The 25,957-nt window shown below is 42.8% G+C and overlaps 2 protein-coding genes across 3 annotated transcripts in view; one reads left to right on the forward strand and one right to left on the reverse strand.

Moving 5' to 3' along the window:
- Positions 1 to 8,622, reverse strand: part of LOC129714117 (proteasome subunit alpha type-6-like) — a 38,850-nt gene extending 30,228 nt beyond the window's left edge. The window contains exon 1 of one of the 2 annotated variants that reach the window (XM_055663599.1): positions 8,488 to 8,622. In XM_055663599.1, coding sequence (XP_055519574.1) covers positions 8,488 to 8,527 — 40 coding nt within the window. In that variant the 5' untranslated portion in view covers positions 8,528 to 8,622. The remainder of the gene's footprint in view (positions 1 to 8,487) is intronic. The other variant, XM_055663600.1, reaches the window with a different exon arrangement.
- The window catches only part of LOC129714115 (BTB/POZ domain-containing protein 7-like), a 40,904-nt gene continuing 23,375 nt past the window's right edge, over positions 8,429 to 25,957 (forward strand). Inside the window, 3 exon segments of the mRNA XM_055663596.1 lie at positions 8,429 to 8,565; positions 20,681 to 20,869; positions 23,156 to 24,220. Coding sequence (XP_055519571.1) covers positions 20,788 to 20,869; positions 23,156 to 24,220 — 1,147 coding nt within the window. The 5' untranslated portion in view covers positions 8,429 to 8,565; positions 20,681 to 20,787.

A 25,957-nucleotide genomic window follows, 5' to 3' on the forward strand; every position in this document is an offset into this window, starting at 1 on the left:
TAGACTCAAAATGTTGGAGTCACTGAGCAGGTCAGGCAGCATCTCTGGAGGAAAGGAATAGGTGACGTTTCGGGTCAAGACCTGTTGGTTTAGATTTAGGTTTAATATTGTCACTTGTATTCATGGACAGTGGAAAGCTTTGTTTTGTAAGCTATGCGATCAGATTAGATAAAACTATACATAAATACAATCGTCAAAAACTCAAGCACAATGGATAGATGCATTGTGAGATGAAAGATTGTACAGTACTGTAAGTAAATATCGTATTACAGTATAACAAGGTTTCCACTGAGGCCTGTGAGTTTAAAGGGAGTGTGGGAAACTGATGTTGAAAGCAGAATCAGAGATTTATTGTACGAACATAGCTGCACTGCTGGAAGTGGTGTTTTTCAGATTTTAAATTGTCCTCTCAGGTGACTATAAAACATCTAAAAGCATTCCTTTGAAGAAGAGAAAGGGGAGTTCTCTACTAACGACTAACAACTAACATTTATCCGTCACTCCAAACTGATGGGACAGATTACTTGGTCATGATGACAATGTTCTTTGGGGGAATGTATTTTGTGCAATTTGACTGCCCGCTTCTCATATTTCAACATCGACAACACTTTAAAGGTATTCAAAGGCTATAAAGCTCCCCAGTATGTGAAAAAAAACCCTTGAGGATGGTGGAAATTTGAGAAACAACCAGTGTTTCAGGTCTGTAAACCTTCTATAGAACTGGGGAAGAGAGAAATAAGAGTAGGTTTTGGTATGGACAGAACAAAGTCCATCACACACAAACCAGTCTCCCCCTTTCATTCCCCCCATACTTCACAATGCCTTGGGAAAGCAGCCAACATTATCAAGGAACATGTATATCCTGGTCCTTCCATCTTCACCCCTCTCCTATCGGGCAGAAGATCGACCCGAAACGTCACCCATTCCTCCCCTCCAGAGATGCTGCCTGTCTCGCTGAGTTACTCTCGCTTTTAGTGTCTATCTTCGGTTTAAACCAGCATCTGCAGTTCCTTCTTACACATTAAAGTGATAGGCAACAGGTAGCCCAAAGTTATATCTGTGTACTGGGCACAGATGCTCTGCCATGCACTCAGGTATGTTGTTTAGGTCCCTCTAGAAATACAGGTCTTTCTTTTCCAGATAGACACAGAGTGCTGGAGTAACTCAGTGGGTCAGGCAACATTTCTGGAGAAAATGAACAGGTGACATTTCGGGTCGGGACCCTTCTTTCTTTTTCAATATGATTAATGGTTCACTTTGTCCTTACACATGTACATCTCTGAATGGAAGTCTTTGACCAGATGCACTGTAGGGATTGCCACTGGGACCTTTGTTGGTCGTGATATACATTGATGACTTGTTTATGAATATAGAGAGAATGATTAGTAAATCTGCAGAACAGAAGCAGGGCATATAGAGTAAAAAAACTATTTTTGCTGTATCTCGGTACAGTTGACAATAATAAATACCAGAATGTAAGACACTAAGGAACATCAATGAACACAGGGAGCGTGAGTTTCAAGTGCATGCTTCCCTTAAAGTGCAGGACAGGTAGATTTAATGACGAAGAAGGCATGGTCTCGACCCGAAACGTCACCCATTCTCTCCAGAGATGCTAAGTTACTCCAGCTTTTTGTCTCTAACTTCAAGGCATATGCCGTTTGTCTCCGTAGATTGGGGCATAAAATATAAAAGTTGGGACATTACGTGGCAACTTTAGAAAACATTTGGTTAGACCGCACTTGGAAAATTGTGTGTGGTTCTGGTTGTAACACTGGAGGAAGGATGTGGGTTACACTATACAGAGTGCAGAGGAGGTTCACCAGGATATTATTTGGATTCAAATACTTTATTTATGGGCCGTGATTGGAGAGGCTGAGCTTATTTCTCCTGGAGCATAGGAGGCTGAGAGGTATATATAAAATTATTAGGCATGAATTGGGTAGAAAGAATCTTTATTGCCTGGTAAATGTATCAAAAACAAGAGGGCATTGTGTTAAGGTGAGAAGATGGAGTTTCAAAAGGATTTGCAGGGCCCTGTGTAATTTATCACACAGGGAGTGATAATTGGAACATTTTGCTGGAGGAGGTGGTGGAATTTGATACCATGAGAACATTTAATGTGTATTTAGTCAGGCACCTGAATAGGCAAGACATTGAAGGGTGTGGACTAAGATAGGCAAATGGGATCATTGATGATGGGCAAAATGAGCATAATGGGTTGAAGTTGTGCTGTGCTGCACAACCATCTGACCCTGTTGATGCAACAACTAGTGGAGTGAAGCAAAATCACGAGAGAGAAACTGTGTCCACTGGGTGGGAGGTGGTAACTAGACGACACAGATGTAACTGAATTTCAAAAGGACTAGAGAAGGTAATTTTATTTTACCAACTAGTTTAGTTAGATGGAACTCACTACCTGAAAGTTTGATGAAAGAAAATCTAATATCAACTTTCAAAAAGGAAATGAATAAATAACTGAAGCATAGAAAAGGGTTGTGAGGAGAGGGTTGTGAGGAGAGAAGTGGAGGAGTGGGATTAACTGTTTAGCAATAACTAAGGACTGGTTTCAGGAGTTATAGGGAGAAGGCAGGAGATGGGGTTGAGAGGGAAAGATAGATCAGCCACGATTGAATGGTGGAGTAGCCTTGATGGGCCGAATGGCCAAATTCTGCTCCTATATCTTATTAACTAATGAACTTGAACGTAGCCGGTTCGAATCCCGCTTGGAGTGCATACTGTCGTTGTGTCCTTGGGCAAGACACTTCACCTACCTTTGACTGTGTGTGAATGTGTGTGAATGTGTGTGAGTGATTGGTGGTGGTCAGAGGGGCCGTAGACGCAGATTAGCAGCCACGCTTCCGTCAGTCTGCCCCAGGGCACCTGTGGCTACAGAACTAGCTCACCACCACCGAGTGTGACTGTGGAGTGAATGAATAATGCGATGTAAAGCGCCTTTAGTATCTAGAAAGGCGCTATATAAATCCCATCCATTATTATTATTATTATTGAACAGGCACAACGTGTGTAAGATTCTGCTCTGCTCGTGGTGGAGAAAGCAGAGATTCATTGATGAATGTGAGTGTGAGTCACCTATCACGAGTGACTCACACTCCAGCTGAAAGCATCCGGCCATTCATGTGTTTCATGAGACGGTGTACGATAGCCCAGGTCTCACACTGTGACGCACACTCACATGGTCTCCTGTCTTTTCGCCTGTTACCGAAAATCACAGCGGTATCACAATGGGGTGCTAGATTGAAAGCTGACTCTTTCAGGATGACTAAATTTGTCCCACACAAAAACCTGTGAGAACCTCAGCTATTTTGTACTTTTTTAAGTGAAGTTCCTATCATAATGTGGAAAATATGTCAGTCATTTTGCGGACTGCACAAAAGCTCAGTTAGATAGTTCATTTTGGAAATGTTCATTGAGGAATAACTGTTGACCAAGAGTCCATAGAAGACATAACACTAAGTCTGAAGAAGGGTCCTGACCCAAAACATCACTTATCCATGTTCTCCAGAGATGCTGCCTGACCCGCTGAGTTACTCCACTTTGTGTCCTTTTGTGTAAACTAACACCTGCAGTTTCTGGTTTCTACTTAACATAAATTACTGGAGTAACCCAACGGGTCAGGCAACATCTGTCAAGGGAATGAACAGACAATTTTTTAGGTCAAGACCCTTCTTCAAACTCAATCCGAAATGTTGCCTGTCCATTCCCTCCACAAATGCTGCCTAATCTGCTGAGTTATTCCGTTACTTTGTGCTTTGCTCAGAATTACAGCATCTGCAGTTCCTCGTGTCTCCATGGGAGATTATTGCGGCTGCCGTATCTTTCATCAATGTCAGAGGTGCCTCAGTTAGCGTCACCTCTGAGAAGAAGCACCTGAGAAGTGCTAAATTATCCTGTTATGCACAAGTCTTGACACTTGATCTTGAAGCTACAACCTTCTTACTATTAAAAGGGAAATAGGATATGTGTAGGAGGGTCTCGGCCTGAAGTGTCACCCATTCCTTCTTCCCAGAGATGCAGCCTGTCCCACTGATTACTCCAGCATTTTGTATCTATCTTCGGGAAGTAGGATATGGTACACGGCATTCATAATTTTTGTCTTTGGTCTTGTTAGCTAATGCAACAAAATTATTTAGTTCTGGTGAACTGTGAGCAGAGATCTTGGAAACTATTGCGTATTTGGATTTCCCCTCCTTTGGATTAAGAGCTGGCATTTTACATCAGTGAGTGCCATCTGGTGGGCAGCATTTGATAGTGTAGCTCCTCCCTGTCAGTGACAGCACATACGAGTCAAGAGTGTTTAATCATCATACATATTGAAAATGGAGCAATGAAATTGTTACGTGCAACAGCAGTAAACTATCAGTCTTTTAGTTTCTTAGTGATACAGCCTGGAAACAGGCCCTTTGGCACACAGAGTTCACACCAACCATCAATCACCCATTTTCACGAGTTCATACTTTCGTATCCACTCCATACACACTAGGGGCAATTTACAGAAGTTAATTCACCAACTAACCCACACGTCTTTGGGATGTGGGAGGAAACAGGTGCATCCAGAGGAAACCCATGCGGTCACAGGGAGAACGTGCATCTCTGGGGAACACGGATAGGTGATGTTTTGGATTGTGATCCTTCTTCAGACTGATGAAGGATCCCGACCTGAAATGTCACCTAATCACGTTCTCCTGAGATGCTGCCTGACCCGTTGAGTTACTCCAGCACTTCATGTCCTTCTGTGTAAGCCAGTACCTGCAGTTGCTACAAGTGTAATATATACACGTTTGCTGCTGTCTACTATGTTCTGGTGTGCTAAAGCAAAGCAAGAATGTCATTGTTCTATCAGGGACACATGACAATAAAACTCTCTTGAGTTGGCAAGATGCGCGGTGACAAGGATACAGAGAGACACAGGGTGTAGAGGGAAGGATGCGAATATAGATGGGTATAGTAAATGGGCAAGGTTAAGCGGTTGAGCATTCAGGAATCAAATAAGAAGAAATTTCTTCACCAAAAGGAAAATAAATCTTTGGCAATCTTTTCTAAATTCTTTCTGTTTTTAAGACAGAGGTCAATAGATTTTTAGATCTTATGCAAATAAAATAATATGGTGCTCAGGTAAGATCAGCCACAATGTTATTGAATAGCAAAGTAGGCATGAAAGGCCGAATCAGCTTCCCCTGGTTCGATTCCTTACATTCTAACAAAGTATGGGTCTGAAGACAGATCCCAACCTGAAATGTTACCTATCCTTTTTCCCCACAGATGCTGTCTGACCCACTGAGTTACTCTAGCACTTTGTGTCCATCTTCAAAGTATGAAAATTACACATTGTCACTGCCACCAGTTCCACCAGGTGGCAGTGTAGATGGAGGCAAGAATACTAATAGATTTCTCCATAGGGATTTAGAAATGAAATATCCATTGGTTTTAACAGGACAAACAAACAATGGGCAAATATGCTTAGTAAAAATCTAAAGAAAACATCACATGGCAAAGGGGAAGGGGCAACCAGCAATGGGTCCAATAAGAATGAAGAAAGGGACAAATTATAGACAAGGGTTTAAAAGTGTGGAGATACAAGAGATTGCAGATGCTGGAATATGAGCAAAAAAAAAAAAGTGCTGGAGGAACTCAGTAGGGTCAGGCTTGCAAGCATCTGTGGAGGTAAATCCCTGATGGAACAGTATAAATAGTTAAAAGCAGGTAAAACACAGCGTTAAAAACAATAAACCAATCATAAAAATGTCCGGGGCAGCTGATTTTGGCCGTGCCAGTTATTTAACTGTGTCCGTGCCAGCCGCACAATCACAGACTGCCCTCCATTTATTTTAAATGAGTAACCTCTTGGAAGCCAGCCTATTCTCTGGAATATGAGTCATCCAAAATTTTATCTTTGTTAACGTTTCAGGTCGAGACCCTTCCTCAGGACACAGGGTCCACGTGAAAATGTTAGAGTCACAGTTCATCTCAATCAATCAATCAACCTTTATTGTCATCTTGCAAGCAACAGTTGTACAGTGCAAAATGAAAAGACGTTTCCCAGGGAATAGCAGAGCCTCGCACATCAGAAAGTTAAAACACCTTTCACCCATAATCACCCACTCAAAAACAATTGAACATTATCCCTGATGGAACATGCTTCCTTATATAGACTCCCTCTAAAAGCATAGGTAAAACGGAAATGTTAAAATACCAATAAATGTCTCTTCCTCCCATGCCTAGCTTGTTCCATACCCTCCAAACCCACCATGTCTTGTGTTGAAAAGGTTACCTCATCAGATTCCTAGGTTAAATCTTTTCGCCGAACACTCCGCTCAGTCCCTTACCTGAACTCCCTGTGCACTTCAACTCCCCCTCCCATTCCCAATCCGACCTCTGTCCTGGGTCTCCTCCATTGCTCGATTGGAGGAACAGCACCTCATATTATTCTCCGGTTGGCATGAGAGACTCCCTGTGTATCTACCCCCGCCCCGATCTCTTCCCATCCCTTTACTCTCAGTCTAAAGAAAGGTCTCGACCCACACTGTCACCCCTTTGCTTCTCTCCAGACTTGCTGCCTGTCCCGCTGATTTACTCCAGAGAGGGAGAGAGAGGGCGAGAGGGGAGAGGGGGTCTCGGGGAAGAGAGCTTGCTGGGGAGAGAGGGGGGGGAGAGAGGGGGATAGAGAGAGAGAGAGAGAGAGAGAGAGAGAGAGAGAGAGAGAGAGAGAGAGAGAGAGAGAGAGTGGGGGGGGAGAGAGGGGGGGGGAGAGAGAGGGGGGAGAGGAGGAAGTGAGTGAGGGGGAAGTGAGTGAGGGAGTGAGAGAGAATGCATTTCGTTGCCACTGTACTGTACACTGCACAATGACAATAAAGTTGAAGAAGGGTTTCGGCCCGAAACGTTGCCTTTTTCCTTCGCTCCATAGATGCTGCTGCACCGGCTGAGTTTCTCCAGCATTTTTGTGTACTGACAATCAAAAATCTTCTTCTTCTTCTTCTTCTTTGGAGTTTTACGGCAGCCGGCATCCACAATGTTGCATTGCTGCCACCTTCTGGTTTCACTCCACAGTACTCATGTCTTTACTTTATATCCTTTTTATAAGGCCAGAGGCCCTCAAGAAATTAAACAACAAATTTACTCCTTTTCCTTCCCCTCCATACTCTAGAATGTTCTTTTCTGATATATCTGTCATTCCAATTTTCTTCATTTCATTGATCAAAACTCTTCTTTCTGTTGCATATCTTCTACATGCAACTAGAGCATGCTGAACTGTTTCCGGCTAATGGCATTCCTCACACATCCCAGTAGGGTGTTTTCCCAACATTTTTAATGTGCTGTTCAGGTGGGTGTGTCCTATCCTCAATCTTGCTAATACTACCTGTTCTCTCCTGTTCCCCCCTCTTCTTGCTGTAATGCCCACTCTGTTTTGTAGCGAATAGAGGTGTCTCCCCTTTGTCTCCTGTTCCCAGTATTGTTGCCATTCCTGATTTATTTTCTTCCACACAATGTGTCTTCCTTCAGCTTTGGATAATTGTAGGTTTAACTCTATGTTCTCTTTTTTAACGGCCTCTTTTGCTAATTTATCCACTTTTTCATTTCCTAGCACACCAATGTGTGCTGGGACCCACAACAAAGTCACGTCACTGCCCTTCCTTGTTACTTGGCTTAATAGTAGTAGAATTTCATACACTAGGTCAGGCCGCCTATGGGGCGCACCAGACCCAATACTCTGGATTGCAGACAATGAGTCGCTACAAATTAATATTTTGCATGGTTGCACCTGTTCTATCCACCGAACTGCCATCAAAATAGCGTACAGTTCCACTGTATATACTGCCAAATAGTTATTTGTTCTTTTGCAAATCTCAACATTAAAAACAAACCTAGCTGCACTACATCACATCATTGCAAAAAAAGTTAATACACACCCTCAAAAGAAATAGTGTGTAAAATAAAGAAACATCAGCCTCTACAGGGAATACAAATGCGTTTTTTGATTTCCATCTGTGAGGGGCCTGTTAAGCAGGTGTTCCCTGTATCAACAAAGCTCTATCCCCTTGAATCTAGAATCCGAATCTGAGAGTGAGAGGGGGGGGGGGGGGGAGGAGAAAGAGGTACCCCCCCCCCAGGCTTCCCGATTGGCCGCGGGAAACGTCAATCAACGGGCAGCCGCGAGGGGGCGGGACTTCCGGTGTCGCCGCGCCGCCGCCGCGGACGGATCGAGAACGCGCGCGAGACAGAGAGAGAGGAGCGAAGACGGTTAAAAAGAAAAGATTTAAAAACAAAAGGGGGAGCAAGCTATCGGGGGCGGGTTTTTCCCTCTCCCTCCCCTATTGCGTGTGTGAGGAACTAACCGGCCTCGACCCGGGATTGTTGTTTTTGTTTTTTTTGTTAATCCTGAGGTAAAAACAGCGAGGCCTAACGGCTGTGTGTGTGTGTGTGTGGAGAGAAAATTATTTTTTTTTGGATTTAATCGACGTCTCTCACCGGCGCGACGTTCGGCTTCGTGGAGGACGAGGCGCTGCATGATTTTTGTGTGGTCTCCGTGCGGCCGCGGGCTTTCAGGCGAGTATATTTATTTGGGTTTGCCCGGCGGAAAGTTGTGTGGAGTCGGGAGTCGAGCGGCCGTCGTCCGCGTCCCGCCCACCTCACACACCGGAAGGGGCGGGGTTTATGCTGACCGACGGGGGTCCGGGCCAATCGGAGCCCGCGCCGGCTCCGGTGCGGCCAATCGGTGAGCTGCTAGGGGGCGGGCTCTCGGCGTGATCGACAGCCCCCGCCGGGCCCTGGTATGTGTTTGTGTGTAAACACAAGTCTGAAGGGGGTAGACATGAGAGTCAAGATGTGTCCCAGACTACAACAATGACATTCTTACTTGCTGCAGCGCAACAGAATATGTAAATCTAGTACACAGTAAACAATATGGTAAACGAGAGAGAAAAAAGTCCAGTGTGTGTGTATATATACTCATACCCATAAGTGCACACACACACATGTGTATTCACAAGTGCACACACACACGTGTGTATAGACACACAAACGTGTGTATACACACACACATATGTGTATATACACACACACACACATGTGTACACACCTACACACACCTACACACACACACGTGTTGTTTAAGAAGGAACTGCAGATGCTGGAAAATCGAAGGTAGACAAAAATGCTGGAGAAACTCAGCGGGTGTTTTTGTCCACATATATATAGGAACGCACATGAACATCAAACAGATGTGTATACACAAACACACATACATACACATCCAAGATCAGAGTTTTATTTATATATATATAGCACATATACACGTGTGTATGTGTATATAGATATATCTATCTATCCACACACACACACACATATATATATATATATATATAATATTTCTATAATATATGTGTATGTATATAGATAGATAGGTAGCTAACTAGATAGTGGACACAAGATGCTGGAGTAACTCAGCGGGTGAGGCAGCATCTATGGAACGAAGGAATGGCCGATGACCTGAAGAAGGGTCTAGTCCTGAAACGTCGCCCATTTCTTCTTTCCAGAGATGCTGCCAGTCCCGCTGAGTTACTCAAGCATTTTGTGTCTACCTTTGATTTAAACGAGCATCTGCAACACACACACACACACTCAAAAAAACAAGCGATAGTAGTGTAATAATAATAATAATAGTCTATTGAAGTTCAGAGCTTATTTGAAGTTGTAGTGTTTAAGTTCAAAGCACAAAATGCTGGAGTAACTCAGCGGGACAGGCAGCAACTCTGCAGAGAAGAAATGAGTGACGTTTCGGGTTGAGACTCAAAGTTACCACCAAGTTATGCTTTAACTTAAAAAAGATTGACGCAAACAGCTGGAGTAACTCAGCGAGTTACTCACTTATTATTTTTCTCCAGAGATGCTGCCTGACCCCACTGAGTTACTCCAGCTTTTTGTGGCTATCTTACATTTCCTTGATCACCGAAGGTAGACACAAAAAGCTGGAGTAACTCAGCAGGACAGGCAGCATCTCTGGAGAGAAGGAATGGGTGACGTTTCGGGTCAAGATCCTTCTTCACTGTCTGCTTTGATTTGTTACTTTCACACCATACCCTTCAACATATCTCTGTCTTCCTCTCCCCTGACTTAGTCTGAAGAAGGATCTCAATGAGAGTGAGGGTTGACTGTCTGAAGAAGGGTCTCGACCTGAAAGATCACCCATTCCTCTCCAGAGATGCTACCTGTCGTGCATTTGCTATCCTATGGATGCTATGGCTGCAACACAAAATTTTTCTTTCCCAGCTGGTCAACGAAAGAATTACTTTTTAGACCAAGCTGGAAAGAGTTAATTAAGGTGCAGAAAAAGAGGTTGAGAGGAAGGTGTGCCTTTTAACATAAAGCAAATAAAGGGATGCATTTTGTTCACCATAAAACTTCATCTCACTTATCCCAGTTCTGATGCAAGGTCGATGACCTGGAACTAACTCCTTGTCCTGCGTCCATGTTGTTTCTCTAAACTTAATAGTCTGGTTCGAAAGAAGGGCAATCTAGATTTGGGACATCAATTAATGGTCAGCAAATTATGTTAAAATGGAGCACGTTTCCAAAGGTAAAAGTGTAAGCAAGTTTCAAAATGGAATTTGTCAGAGCTTACAACACAGACAGTCCCTTCGGCCCACTTTGTCAGTTTCGTCCAAGTTGGTATACTGGCAGTCGTAAGTTGCTTGGACAAGCATATTTCACTTGGGCAGCTTACACCCCAGCGGTACGAATGTAGACTTCTCTAACTTCAAGTAAAGACTTTATAGAAGGTTACACAAAAAAGCTGGAGAAACTCAGCGGGTGCAGCAGCATCTATGGAGCGAAGGAAATAGGCAACGTTATAGACTTTATAGACTTTGTCTCTCTCTCCATCCCTCCCCCTTCCCAATTCTTCGATCAGACTAACTGTCCCCGATTCCATTTTATCTCTGTTTGCTTTGTTGTCACCTTCTCCGAGCTAACAATGATCTATTCTACATTTGCCTTGATCCTCATTTCTTTTGATGTCTCATTTTCACACCCATCCTTATCTCTGTGTCCCCCTTTCCCCTGAATCTGAAGAAGGGTCTCAACCCGAAACATCACCCATTCCTCTATCCAGAGATGTTGCCTGTCCGGCTGGTTTACTCCAGGATTTTGTTTCTATGTGCAGACTGGCATACTGTCCCATTTGGTTCGTAGCCCTCTAAATCCTTCCTATCCATAACTGTTAATTTCAAAGTTATTCAGACTTAAAAGTTGAAGATCAAATTGAATTGAACCTGCACCCGCTGAGTTTCTCCAGCACTTTTGTCTACCTTCGATTTTCCAGCATCTGCAGTTCCTTCTTAAACAAATTGAATTGGATAGTAGATACCTAAAATTTGAATGGAATAAATACAATTCTGAAGACCGTTTGGCCCATCGTTCCTTTGCCAGATTGTGGAGGAGGTGAAGGTAGTGGGGTAAGGGACGCCAACCAGGTTGGCTTGGCTTCCCCGCCCCCCCCCCCCCCCCTTTACTGGCAATAATTCAGCATTTTCTTGTAAAGCCTTTGTAGTATTCAGAGTTCATTGTGATCGGTGAAGTGTTGCCATACTTGTGGGAATACAATCTCTCCTTCTCATACCCAGTGCCCTTTCATAGTCTTAACCCCTGATAGCCTGATCAAATATTCAAACCAGCACTTGTTCTGTTGATACACGATTAAAGTCAGAGTCGTACAACAAGGTAACAGGCCCTCAAAAGCCTACCTGTCCAAATGTCTTTTTAAATGTTCTTGTACCTGTCTCAGCCACTTCTTCTTCACGGTGTGTTCCATATATCCACCAGAATCTTTGTGGGAAAAGTTGTCCTATTAAACTTCCTCCCCCTCGCCTTAATTGAATGGCCTCCAGCTCTGGATTTCCCCAACCCCCCGGAAAATGTCTGCATTCACCCCAGTAAAATACACACGGCGGATTCTGGAAATGCAAAATCCTTTTTTTTTTTTCCAGATCCCATTCTGTTCTTTAATTTTGTGCATAAGCATTTTGTGGCATTGCCTGTGAAGGGACATTTTTCTTCTCTGCTCCTCTACATTTGCTTGGTGGTTGGGGGGGGGGGGGGGGGGGGTGGGTAGGAAGGAAGGGAGGACTAAGCCAATAATCAAATGTAAAGATTTTTCCCTTTCCTGATTTTGCCCTCCCTCAGTCCACTGTGAATGTGAACTTACGAATGCAAAGTCAAAAAGTGAACATCTATTATGGTCCATCATGGAAAACCATTCTATTTTGGCATTATATGTGTGTTAAACTATAAATCTTCTTCCTGCCCTCGGGCCTCTCTTCCCTGCTCTCTGACTCCAACTAGAAACTAATACTAAAGAATAGAGAAGAACCAGGGTAACTCAGCCCCACAAACTTATTAATTGAGATTATGACTAGACTCTGGCTCGTTTGGTTTCTCCAATCTTTGATACTGTTGGTTAGAATTATTCATCTCAGATTCATCAGTTGACTCGGGATTATTTGTGATTTCTAAACCTAAAATCCTTTGTGTGGAAATGTTTCCTAACTTTTATCTTCATTGGCTTTGTTCTAAGTTTTGGGCTGTGCTTCCTATAAAGATGCGACCTAATATCTGAATTGTGCGCATGTACGGGGTCTCGGGCTGGGCGAGGCCTGTGGAATCAGCAATCATTTCCAGGTGCTTTGAAGATGTGTATTACAGAAATGAGTTGCTTGAAGCTTAAATAAAGTTTAAGTAAATTTGAATTTTTCATTTGCCTCACAACAATATCTTTATAAACTTTTAAATTAAATCTGTTTGGGACTGAGATAGGGAAATGAAGTTAAGATTCATTTCTGAATGTTGATATGTGTTCTGAAGTCATAGTCATGGGGAGATGTAGCACAGAAACTGGCTGTTCGGCTAGCTGTGACTGTTGATCATCACTAGTTCAATTTAATCGAAAACCAGATGCTGGAGGAACTTAGCAGATCAGGTAGCATTTCTGGAGGGAAAGTACAGATGACCTTTCGGGTCAGGGTGGGTTCTTTCAGTCTGACGAAGTCTCGTAACCTGAGATTTCATCTATCCATTCCCTCCATGGATGCTGCCTGACCTGTCGAGTTCCACCAGCATTTTCTTTTTTTTTGTTGTTGTTCAAGACTCTTGTATCTGCATTTGTTTGTGTGTTCTCATTTCATCAAACTCCACATCACCTTTGCTCCTTCCCTTCCATATTTACCACTCTCCGATGCACTTTTATAATTTATAGCGATCGATTATCCTTCCGTCTCGTGTCTTTGGGCGGCGGGAAGAAACCCACGCAGTCACAAGGAGAGCGTGCAAACTGTGCACAGACAGTACCCAAGGTCAGGGACAAACTCAGGTCTCTGGCAAAGTGAGATAGCAGCACCATGGGCTGCGCCACTTTGCTGCCCATAAATTTGATTTTCCTACTCTTGCAATTCATTTAATAGTCACTTCTTGATATTTAAAATTTAGTATAGATGTGCAATTTGAGCCCATGAAATTAAGAAATGTCTATTAAGTCATTGTAATAGATATTTTGGCTTAAATATGGTTTTATCTTCGCAAAACTGACGGATAAGCAGTACCATTTAAGCTGCTAAAGAATGAAACTTGTACTGGCGCACTTTAATATTGCACAAATATACTTGAGGTAATTTGTCACCACTGATTAATTTAGCCAGCTCCAGTCGTAAGGATAGGAATAATGACCAAAAACACTTTAAAAGGTGCTTTAATCTAGTTACCGGTTTCTGTATAAAATGTATGAAAAATTACAATATGAAACCGAACTAATATAATAATGAATTGGAACGGCTTCAATAACGTCATCCATTATTCCCATCACTGTTGCCAGACATGGCATTATTACCACTTCAGCCTGTGTTATGTAACTCAATGATGCTTCCTCCAGATGTAGCTGATGTGAGAAGGTGCAGAATTTATGTAGCACGGTATTTTTCAAGTTTAAGATTTCCTATGTCCATTTCTGAAATGTTTTGAGCAACATTTTTATCTACAATTGTTAATATACTTCAGTGAAATTATATTAGCAGAGCGTGCGTGTCTGTGCCATGATTTTTCCACTCATTGTAAATTACTTTTGAGTGGAGAAAGCAGATTTTTTGTCTGCATCGAGGTTGCACAGCAGCGGCTAGAAGCAGTGTTAAAGTGTGCATCTCTTCTCTGCGAGTGTGCATTGCAATTAACCCAAATGGCACATCTGCACAGTACAGATGTGCAGTTTCTCAGCCAGCTGTAGTGTCTGATTTGACTGCCAATTTGGGCTGTAATCCAGTGGTTTGGGACTGACCAAACTCGTTTATGTAACAACCTGCCTGCCAACAGTGAGGAAATGGTGAGGTGCATTTGGTCTTAGTTTCAAGCTGTGTGTGGCAATGAATCTACAACTGGCTTTTTTTTTTAAGTAGGACTGCCAAAAATATTATTTTGAGATAAACATTATTCTGATTTGCTCTTCTACCTGGAGTTTTCAGCGAGAAAATTGATTTTTGTTAAACTGTAAAGCCAAGATGGATCACCAGGGTTCATAATACAGCACACGTTTAAAAAGGACAAAAGATAGAAGCAGTGGCTCAGCGACGAGAGGTTTTGATGTTTAGCTTGAAGACAAAAATGGGGAAAGTTTTTCAGTGGAGCTGAAGAAGGGTCTTGACCCGAAATGTCACTTCTCTCCAGAGATGCTGCCTATCCCACAGAGATACTCCAGCATTTTGTGTCTATCTTTGGAGCTCTGGAGACTGAATGACATCCTGCCCTTGGACAGCAGGTAGGAGTTAATGTGTGTGGGATGTTGCATTCATAGATTTGGGAAAGGAGTGTCAAAAATAGTGCAGGAAGCACTAAAGGGGAGAGAGAGAGAGGGAGAGAGAGAATGGAACTGAAATGAGTGGGAGAGATTGACTCTCAAGATGACACGCAGTTTCCTATTTCAGAAAAGTGATAGGAAAATGGATATCTCAACTATTCACCAAGGGCAAAGAGAACTCTTAATAGCTCGGATGAGACTTTTCCCTTGTCAGTCCAAGCTTGAATTTAGATTTAACTGGCAATGAGTTTATCTGTCATCTTGATGGATATTTGCTTGCTGGGATTGCTTGGCGTAATGCAGTTAGGTACCTGAGCACTTCCTGACTCATTCAACTTCAAAATGCTTCAGTTTTGTATAAGACGTCTGGTATGAGGGGACTTGATATAGTTGTTGGCAGTGCGGGAACATGTATGTGGTTTGTCAGACATTACACTGCCAAAATGTTGAAAATAGCCCAAAATTACAGACTAGTATAGACTTCTTTTTGTTGCTCCTGTTTGTAGCAATAGGCACTCATTAACCATGAGGTGGAGCAAATTGCTTTGATTTATATTTTGAAACTTTTTATCTAATTACAATTTAATTCTGTTTTATTTAGGCCAGCGTTTATATGCAGCTCAGTTCAGGAGAGGACGCAAAGTGCTGGAGTAATTCAACGGGCCTGGCAGCGTCTCTGGAGAAAATAGATAGGTGACGTTTCAGGTCAAGATCTGAAGCTCCACAGACGCTGCCTGACCCGCAGAGTTACTCCAGCACTTTGTCCTTTTACACTTCAAGAGATTTGGATGTCCAAATAATATTTTAGCAGCAAAATGCTTGTTGGAAGAGCAGTCTCTAGAGGAAATATGACAGCCACTTTGCAAGCAGCAGAATCCCACAAAAATCTATTCCTATGACGTTGAATATCTGATGAAATATTAGAGCACATGGAATCGTTCTTCCCCTATTGAAATAGTGCTACAAGATTACTTATATTCAACCGTAAGCCTGTCTAACCTTTGTCTCATTCTCCGGTAGTTCTACTGTACAGCACACTTCAACACTTAATAGGGCTGGCACCTTTCGTGTTCTCTCTTGTGGGACATGCACTAACAAGCAACTATCCCAGGAACCAAAGTATTAACTGCCGTGCCATAACTGACACCATACAGAAAGATCTTTGTTAAATGTCTTTGTTTTATGAAAGACAGTACCTAACATTGAAATAATATTTTGCCCTCACGATTGTTTGACTAGAATAAATATCCCTCTCAACTTCATGGATTGTCGTTGGTCAGTAATAGACAGCATTTTAATTAAGGGACTTCAGATAACGTGGTAAAATAGATGACATCATAAAGCATAAGAACCTGAATTTATTGAATGCCATAAAACCCTTAAAATTAAATTACTTTTTTAAAGAACTTGCTGTCCAGTCTCTAGTATTTCTGGATAGAATGTGTGCTATCCCCCCTTTTAAATCATCTTGCTTGAAAATGTTGTCAGCCATGCAGCTTTAATCCTTTGTTGAGCTCCAGCGCTGTTGCTGTCAATGGATGTTGCACGGTTTCCAGAGAGGTGCAATCATCAGGCCTGATGTAAAAGTAAATTGATGTGCATTTGAATTTTGTCTTCATTTAATCTCTCTCGTGAAAGCTATACATTTGCCGATTTTGTTTGTCCCTACATCAGTGAAAGGTTATTCTGTATGAAATGAAGGTGAGCCTGTCATCTAAAGGCGGAGCGCTCAATAATTTGAGACTGTCGAAAGAGTATTGAGTAACGCTCACACAATTAACTTGACATATAGTTTTTCCGATCAGCTTTTTACTCGCATAGTGCAGCTAATATGCTAGTGACACAGTATCTGATGCTTATTGATGGGTTCATGGCTGTGGATTTATTCAATTTTGGATCATATCTACGTGCTGGCAAATAGATTCAAGGGCGATAGCCAATGTATTATGGATCATTATTAGATAGGGTTGCTGTTTGACGCATTTACTGATCTGCACGGAGGGAAGAGCAAATGAAACAAATCGCAATGACGCAAAAGTTTTCAGATGGTGATTTATCCACGTTGCAGTTCCTGCATCTGTTTAACATGTAGCAACTGGTGCTTCTCAATCATAGGCCACAGCTTAAAATATCCTCCATAGACACCATCTTTTGTAAGGGTGAGAGTGCTCCTGGTGTATGATGGTTGCTGATCAGTGTAGATGGAATCTTTATACGTCTGGACAATTTTACTTTCTGTGAAGTTAACTGAAGTAGTGATTGGGAGAGATGGTTTCCATTAGCAGGAGGATGGTTCATCATTTCTAGGAGCACAATTAGGCCAATCGGCCCATCAAGTCTACCCCGCCATTTAATCGTGGCTGATCTATTGTTTCCTCTCAACCCCATTCTCCTGCTTCGCCCTGTAACTCCTGACACCACAGGACAGACATGCAACAGGTACCAGTGAGAGGTTTATTTTAAGTTGGAGACCGAGGGAACTGCAGATGGTTGAATGCACAACACAAAGTGTTGGAGGAACTCAGCGGATCAGGCAGCATCCGTGATGGGAATGGGATAGGTGTTGTTTTGGGTCGGGATCCTTCAGACAGAATGTTTACGAAAGAACTGCAGATGCTGGAAAAATTGAAGCTAGACAAAAATGCTGGAGAAACTCAGCGGGACAGGCAGCATCAATGGAGCGAAGGAATAGGTGATGTTTCGGGTCGAGACCCTTCTTCAGACTGATTGTAGTAGGGAGGAGAAAACTGGAAAAGAGAAGTGCGGGAAAGACAAATCCTGGCAAGTGAAGGGTGGATACAGGTGAGGAGGGTTAGAGTGGCAAATAGAGCGGCATGTGGCTGTAGTACTGTAGTGAGTAGGTCAGAGCATGGTGGAAGAGTAGCAGGAATCGGAGGGGAGCAGTGAGAGGGTCTTAGAGCACTGTAACTGTGAGAGTGTAGATTTAATAATTTCTTCCAAAAAAAGGAATTGGATGTTTGTAAATGCATGCAGGGTTACGGAGAAAGAGCATGGGATTAATTGGATAGCATTTTCAAAGACCTGACTGTAACATTCTCTGATAGTTTTACTGGGTTTTGATTGAGTGGATTCGATACGAGAATTTTAGAATGCATCGATAATAAAAGCGTAAATTGTTGCCCATCGTTTGCAGCATTGTTTCACGCCGCCTTGTCCTCAGCTGAGAAGGAATCAAATGCACTGGGAAATTTCCCATGGTATTCCCCGTTGATAAATGTTAAGGATTGACAAGTCTGTCAGTTCAAGAGTTGGAGGTGGGTGGGGGATAGTCTGGAAACATCAAAGTAATTTCCCCAAACCCATTCAAAGAGTGAAGGAAATTAAAGATGACAAACTACAGAACTTCCCCAAATAAAATGTATTTTCTGTAAGAATGAGGTGTGCGGTGAATGCTGTAAACAAATAAATGGAATAAGATCAATTCCGGTCACTTGCAGTAGTGTTTAATTGACAAGAGAATCAGTCAATCGCCCCCTTGTTGTGGCTGGGAATAGCATAGTGAACTAAATGCAGCTTTTCATTTAATGTACTTGATGGCACGAGTATGATGAATGACAAAAATATTGCCCCAGAGTCTCCTTGAGAGCAGATCTTCTAGCTATATTGTGACAGTCAGTACAAGCAGATTTATTGGGAAAGAATCATATGGTATGGGGGAATTATTAATCCTTTTCTATAACAGAAAACGTGTCGACTACAGGGTTATTTAAAAAATATTGTACATGTACTGGAACCCTTGGTAGTGCTGTGCCATGGCAACATAATCTGACTCTAACAAATGAAAAACTGCATTTGTATTGTATGCTGAACTGTGTTGCAGAGACCTCTGTTGGCATAGAGCCAAACCAGATGTGAAAATGGACACCTGCTTGTTTAAAAGTCCCTGATCAAAGGAATGCTTTTCATATTCTATGTTGTTGTATTTTAGTTTTCCACCCCTCTTTTTTACAGTACTGGCGCCTAAGAGGTGCTGTTATAAATTAATCCTGTGAGATTTTATGATTAAAGCAGAGTACATAGCTCCCCAGCTGCAAGGTTGCGCAAAGCAAATTCTTTGCTGTTGCTTTTATCTCTCTTGTTAAATGGTAACAAAGGCATTTCAGATTGTCTGGAATACCTGACTTCTCTTGTTTGAAAGATTAGGGCTGGTGGCGTCTGAATGGCTTCAGTGGCACAGGTACTGTCTCCGAATAGCTTACAGATCCTGTCTGTTGGGTCGGGAACTACCTGGACTTGAATGCTGTGCTGTTGAGCACCCAGTCTGTGATGACGAGTTACTGCACAAGGTCTTGTTCCCCAAGGGTAGGGAATCAAGAACCAAAGGACAAGGTTTAAGGTGAGATGGGGAAGATTTAATAGGAACCTGAGGGGGAACTATTCCACGCAGAGAATGATGCGCATACGGAACCAGCTGTCAGAGGCAGGCACTATAACAACATTTAAAAGACATTTGGCCAAGTATTTGGATAGGAAAGATTTAGAGGGAGTGTTTAAGAAGGAACTGCAGATGCTGGAAAATCGAAGGTAGACAAAAGTGCTGGAGAAACTCAGTGGGTGCAGCAGCATCTATGGAGGGAAGGAAATGGGCAACGTTTCGGGCTGAAGAAGGGTTTTGGCCCGAAACGTTGCCTATTTCCTTTCCTCCATAGATGCTGCTGCACCCGTTGAGTTTCTCCAGCACTTTTGTCTACCTAAGATTTAGAGGGATATGGGCCAAACGTGGGCAGGTGGGACTAATGTAGATGGGGCATGTTAGTTGGCATTCATAAGTTGGGCTGAAGAGCCGTTTTCTGTTCCGAATAACTCTTGACTAGTTGGACAGCGTAGATAATGGGACTAACGAGAAGGCCATCCAGGGGTTGCTTCTCATGTCTGTTAACCTGTGTTTTAAATGTCTCCATACATTGGTCATACATTAGGTGTCTAGCTATTCTAGTGAGCCTCAGCCTGAAGTCTATAATTGATGCAAGGTTTCCGGGGAACAACAGCTAGGGGATTATACACCGCAATACGCTGTCTGTGTGAGTAGATGAGAAAATTGAGGGAAATGTCCAATCTTTGATGGACAACATGATTTAATCAAGGAACAGATTCTTTATTCTGCTCTCTTTAATTTTGTGAATAATTACAGTTCTGCTTGTTACATAATGAGAGGCAGAATAATTCAGTAATTCCCTCTGCTTAGTTTCCCACCATCCCCACCTTTTAAATTTCTGTACGATAAAATGTATGTATTTGATTGTTAAAATCTAGCAATTAAATCGCAGAGTAGCAAAATTAGTGGGAATGGTAGATGAAAACGAGTTACTTATAGACTGAAAGTTTTGGATGGGCATATACTGATCGTGGCAGTAAAGAAAAAGAGTTTGTCTTCAGGGTGTGTCCTGCAAGATCATTATTATGTACCAAATCTCTCCTATTCAATACATTTATTTTGAAAGGTCTGTTATGTTGGGAATAGTGAGATCCTAAATATATATAGAGCATGATCCCATAAAAGTAGGTGGTGGCTTTGTTTTGCCTTTTGTGGTCTGATCCGTTGTTGGCAAATATGTCAAGCAGGGAACCAGTACTTATCTGCAGTTTTATTTAATAGCACACAATGTACCTATCTCCCCTGACTTTTTAAAATTAATAAAGTACATTTCTTCTTGCCTTGCCAGCAAAGGTCATCCATTCAATATTGGAACTTCACAATGTTTGCATTTTGGGCCACGTGGTCACTATAGAGTCTGAATAACTTAAGGGATAAACATTTTGAATGTGGAGACGATCACTAAATTTCCAACTTTTTTTTTTCCCCCTCAGGAGCAGTTTTTCACGCAGTGTAATGGTTGTCAGTCGACAGCTGAAGCTCCTTGCCTAGTGGAAGAAGTCAATCTTAAAGAGATTCTTGCCATGTGTGTTCCAAGAAAATGGGTGTTAATGCTTCTACCTACCCGTATCCATCATGTCAGACAGCTGGGGTGAAAACGCATTCGTCTAATGCAATCGGTGGTAAGAATTTTATTCTGTATCATTGGAAGAGATTAAGCAGGATCCAATTTGCGCACCAGGAATGCACTGTGGTTTCAAAATGAATTCTGAAACAGTGACTGCACGGAAGATAGATTTTATGGTACCTTCTTGGTTTCTTTTTCAAATTAGGATTGTTCTCTTCAGGGCAGAGCGCTTTTAACTGGAGAAACTGTTTCTATCGGTAGGTGGATTAGTAACTGGGGCACATGGGTTTAAGATTTCTGCCAGAGATATAGGTGAGGAATAAAGTGCTTAAGCAGAATGTTCTGATGTGGGAGGTGCTGCCTCATTCAGTAAAAAACACTGCAAGGGTCACATTGAGGTAGATTGTAGATTAGATGGAGTTGATTGGAGAGTGGTGGTGCATAATTGACCTGCAAAGATATTTAAAATACTCTGAAATGCAGTTTGTTTTCTATCTTTTGACATGCCCAGGTTTTGTATAAGTGTAGGTATTTCATATCATGGGGTTATTGATTGTGTGAGGATGAATAAGGAAGAATCCTCACCCGTATCCACACATTTTTCTGGATATTAATCTTAATCAATTGCAATGGTCTCTATACTGGTTTCAAGATGACCTTCGTGCAGTTACTTTCATTTTTCTATGTTGTGTAATCAAATACACAGCATCCATTTTGGCTGATCAGTACCCTGCAGAGAGCAATCGCGTTTACAAACATAATATATTTGAAAAATATCGTGCATGGTATTGATTCAGATTGTTCACAAGACTTGGTTCGTGTTAACCTGGTATCTTCGTTCATTGTGCTATGCGAAGTTATCAAAGCAAAATAAATTCTACCTGTCAAAATGTTAGAGGGCTTAAACCCAGTTTGTTTTTCGTGATATCTTTCTGATCTTTCGATGTTTCATGCTGCAACTTGTGTACTGTGAGTGTGTGCATTGCTCTAAGTTTCGAAGTCTTTCATTTTCCTGTTGGGCTTTGTGGCTTGCGAGCTTGATTTATTAGCCTGTAAAACATACCTTGCGTGTGTGTTCTTTTAAAGTCTTCTGGCATCATAGTAGTATGAGTTAATTCTTAGATCCGTTTCAAGTCCAGTTCAGACGGCTGGGAGGGGCCCGTCTGGTAGAATGGAGAATTAAAATTCCCAATCTTGTTCCTTTTAAAAGAAGTACATTACTATCCCTTTTAATTCTGTTCTAACCTTGAGCTTTGCTTGAAGAAGGTAGTAGGATGGCTAGTTTGCAAAGTGTTTTCCCTTTTTGTTTTAAGGAATGCAACGTATGGGTTTACTATAGAGAGATGTTCTGCCAAAGAAAATGTATGCAATTGCTAAATTAGTGCTTAAATGAAGGTTTGCCAGTCTGAACCTCCGCTCCACACACACACACCTTCCTTGAATAAGGGATCTGGGCATTGACGTGGCACCAAGAACTCTTAACGATTGATTGACTGCATACAGAAAATGAGAGTTAGTGTTATTGAGTGCTGAATATAGAAATTGCAGATGGAAGCTTTGTCCCTGTGCCAGAAACTTCAGCATGTCTTTGATTACAAATCTTAACATAGTTGAGAGCTGTGCATGGCAGTGTGGGAGGAAACAAAGTTAACAATTTTTTTCTTTCCAACTCTTTCAAGGCTGGGGAAACTTTCAGAACTTTGAGGGATCAATTTAGGCGGTGGAAACTTTGAATTGAGCAAAGCTTTGAGTTTTGCCCTTTGATTTTGCAATCCACCCAAGATGTAGGTTTTTTTTTTTTTTTTAATTGCTGTCTTCTCCTTCCAATTTAAACTGTTTACTTGGTGCCTTTTCCCACATATACTTTGAACAGATCTAAATTCTAATGGCACCTTGAGTTTTTGGGAATGCTTTTCTCTGGGTTTGGGTTGCCTTTGGGGAATTTTGTAATTGTCTACAGTCTAAAATTCTGTTCTATTTATGCTGAGTTTTTTCAATACTCTGAAAATTCTGTCACCCCACTATTGATGAGTGGACAAGAAAGTCTGGGATTTTTAAAATCTTTTTTCATACAAAACACTCCTTAAACGAGCCTTAATGTGTGTGTGGTGGGGGTGGGGGGGGGGGGAATCTTCCCACCTCCCCACATCTGTCTGAAGAAGGATCTTGACGCAAAAGTCACCTATTCCTTCGTTCCATAGATGCTGCCTCACCTGCTGAGTTTCTCCAGCTTTTTTGTCTACCATCCATTTTTCCAGCATCTGCAGTTGTTTCTTAAACAAAGTTCATTTAACTCTGACTATAAATAATCTCACCTGTGGTTTGCTTATTTCCCGGACAGAATCTCCTTCGCACCCACAGTTTGGATGTCAACTGGATGGGAAGTTCTGCATCTCTGGGCTGGGCCAGGACAAGCGCGAGAAGAAGAAGAGCTCCAACCTCGCCCTGCTGAAGAAGAAGCTGTTCAGGCGTCGCAAGTCGGCCAAGTCAGCGGACCATGCCAAGCACATGCGTGAGCTCCTGTGTGGGTGGGACGTGCGTGACGTGGGCCTGCTGGTGAAGCAGTATGAAGCAGCTTTGGCCGTGAAGGAGCTGGTGTTCCAAGCGTGTGTGGCCAGGCCAGAGGCCAGCCGGTTAAATGAGGACCTGGCCAAGCTGTATCAGTTCAAGTACTGTACTGACGTGGACCTGATATTCCAAGACACATGCTTCCCCGTCCACCGCGCCATATTGGCAGCTCGGTGCCCTTTTTTCAAAACCCTGCTCTTGTCTAACCTGGACCGTGCCGAGCTGGTGATGGACATCAGCACTGTTGGCATAGACATGCCGATATTGTCCTCCCTTTTGCACTACTTGTATAGTGGAGAGTTCGGCATGCGTGACTCCCAGATCAAGAACGTTGATGTCCTGGTCCGTCTCAGTGAGGAGTTTGGCATGCCCAACGCCCTTCACTTTGACATCTACAGCCTCCTGGAAAGCTGCTGCTACTACGACGCAGTCCTCAGTTTCACCTCCAGCCCCGAAGTGACTGATGGTTTTGAGGGGTGCCGTCTGGAGGGGGATTTCCGCTGCCACAAGGCCATCCTCTGTGCCCGCTCGCCCTTCTTCCGCAATCTCCTCCAGAAGCGGATTCGTAGTGGCGAGGAGACCACGGATCGGACCTTGCAGACTCCAGCTAGGATCGTTCTCAACGAAGCAATCATTCCAAAGAAATATGCAAAAGTCATTTTGCATTGCATGTACACAGACCTGGTCGACCTGGACTTGGTTCTGCCGTTCAGCCCCTCTTCAGGGTGCTTGAGAGAAGTGCAGGATGAATCGGGGAAGGACAGCGAGACTCGATTGGAGAACGCAATGGAGCTCTTCCATATAGCACTCTTCATCGAGTTTGATATGCTGGCACAAGGTAAGGAGAAAGTGCTTGGAATGTGTGGGGGATGAGGGGAGGGGGGGTGATTAAATGGGAGAAATCTACTCTGTAATGAGTGGCTACTTATACAAGTCTTTGAAGATGGTCGTTGCAGAGGTGAATGCAAGGAACTACAGATGCTGGTCTGCACAAGACACCTGGAGTAACTCGGCAGGTCAGGCAGCATCTCCGCAGAACATGAATAGGCAGTGTTTTGTGTCGGGGCCCTTCAGACTGAGGGGGGAGCAAAAATCTGTGGGTAAAACACTGGTCCAGTCAGCACGTTGTGATCACTTCTGTATTTCTGCATTTATTCATGCTTGGGGGGGTTTGATGAGGTGACGTCCTAGAGTGGAATCAAAAGATTCTAAGGTTCTTTATTTGTCACATACACCAATTGGTGTAGTGAAATGCGGATTGCCTTTGCAGCACATTAAAAAGAATACAACATAACAATAATAAAGACATTTAAACATAAAAACATCCCTCCCACAATGTTTCGCATTATGAGGGAAGGCACAAAGTCTAGTCCACATCCCCATGTCCACCCATAGTCGAGCCTATTGAGGCCTCCGCAGTCACCTTTACGGAGGCCCGATGTTCCATGCCTGTGAGTGATTCTCGTTACACAGTGAGACCAGCAGAACTGGAAACCTTCTGTAGATCAGCAAAGGTTACAGGGTGATTTGATATACAAAATCTTAAATTATCGCAAATAGGAAAACTTGTTCTCGGTGCAGAAGTCTTGGTAATCGGAGAACACTGAGTTGTGATGCTGTAAAAGGAATTTGTCAGGAAAACAATAGACGGAGGGCATGTGATATAATATACGTGCCAATAGAAGAGATTAAATGTAAATGTTCTAAAGAAAATTAAATAAAAGGTGGGGGTGGGGAGGAATTGCAAGTTGCCACAGAATGCTTGCAAGGATTTATGAGCTCTTTCATTAAAACATAGAAGGTGGAATAGGACATTAGGCGAATGCTTCGCCATTCATTGAGGTCATGGCTGATCTTACTTCAGTGTCCCGTTACCGCGCCTGCCCTGCATACCTCATTCCCAGGGTGAGGCAAACTGGAAGAACAGCATATTCTGCGTGGGTCGTCCACGCCACGACGATATGAACATTTGAATTCTCATCGCCCATCTGCCCTCCTGATCATCTCTGATCCCCTGGCTCGCATCCTTGGGCAGCACGGTGGGGCAGCGGTAGAGTTGCTGCCTCACAGCGCCAGAGACCCGGGTTCCATCCGGACTACGGGTGCTGTCTGTACATTCGCCCTGTGACCGCGTGGGTTTTCTCCGGGTGCTCTGGTTTCCTCCCACATTCCAAAGATGTACAGGTTTGTAGGTTAATTTGCTTTGGGGAAATTGTATAGTGCGTAGGATAGTGCTTTGTCTGGCAGCAGTCTATATTCCTATGAATTCACCATTCTGGGCTGAAATGAAAATTGGGAATAATCAGTCAATGCAGTAACTTGATTGAAAGAGGAAGGTACGTTTATTATGTGCTTTATGATGACATGGTGGTTGCCTTTCTCATTTTGTTCTCACTCGAAGAAAAGAGCTGATAGATGATGGATAAAAGTGCCTACTTAACAAGTCCAGTCATGTGCAAAAGTTCACGCTGAATTGTGGGCTTGTGCGTGATTCTAATATTTTCCAAAAATCAATTTGTATTTTATTGTTCAAATTACCTGTAATCGCTCCTGAATTGCATTTTAAACCTGACAG

The sequence above is a fragment of the Leucoraja erinacea genome, chromosome 38 (genome assembly GCF_028641065.1).
Source record: "Leucoraja erinacea ecotype New England chromosome 38, Leri_hhj_1, whole genome shotgun sequence".
NCBI classification, from domain to species: domain Eukaryota; kingdom Metazoa; phylum Chordata; class Chondrichthyes; order Rajiformes; family Rajidae; genus Leucoraja; species Leucoraja erinaceus.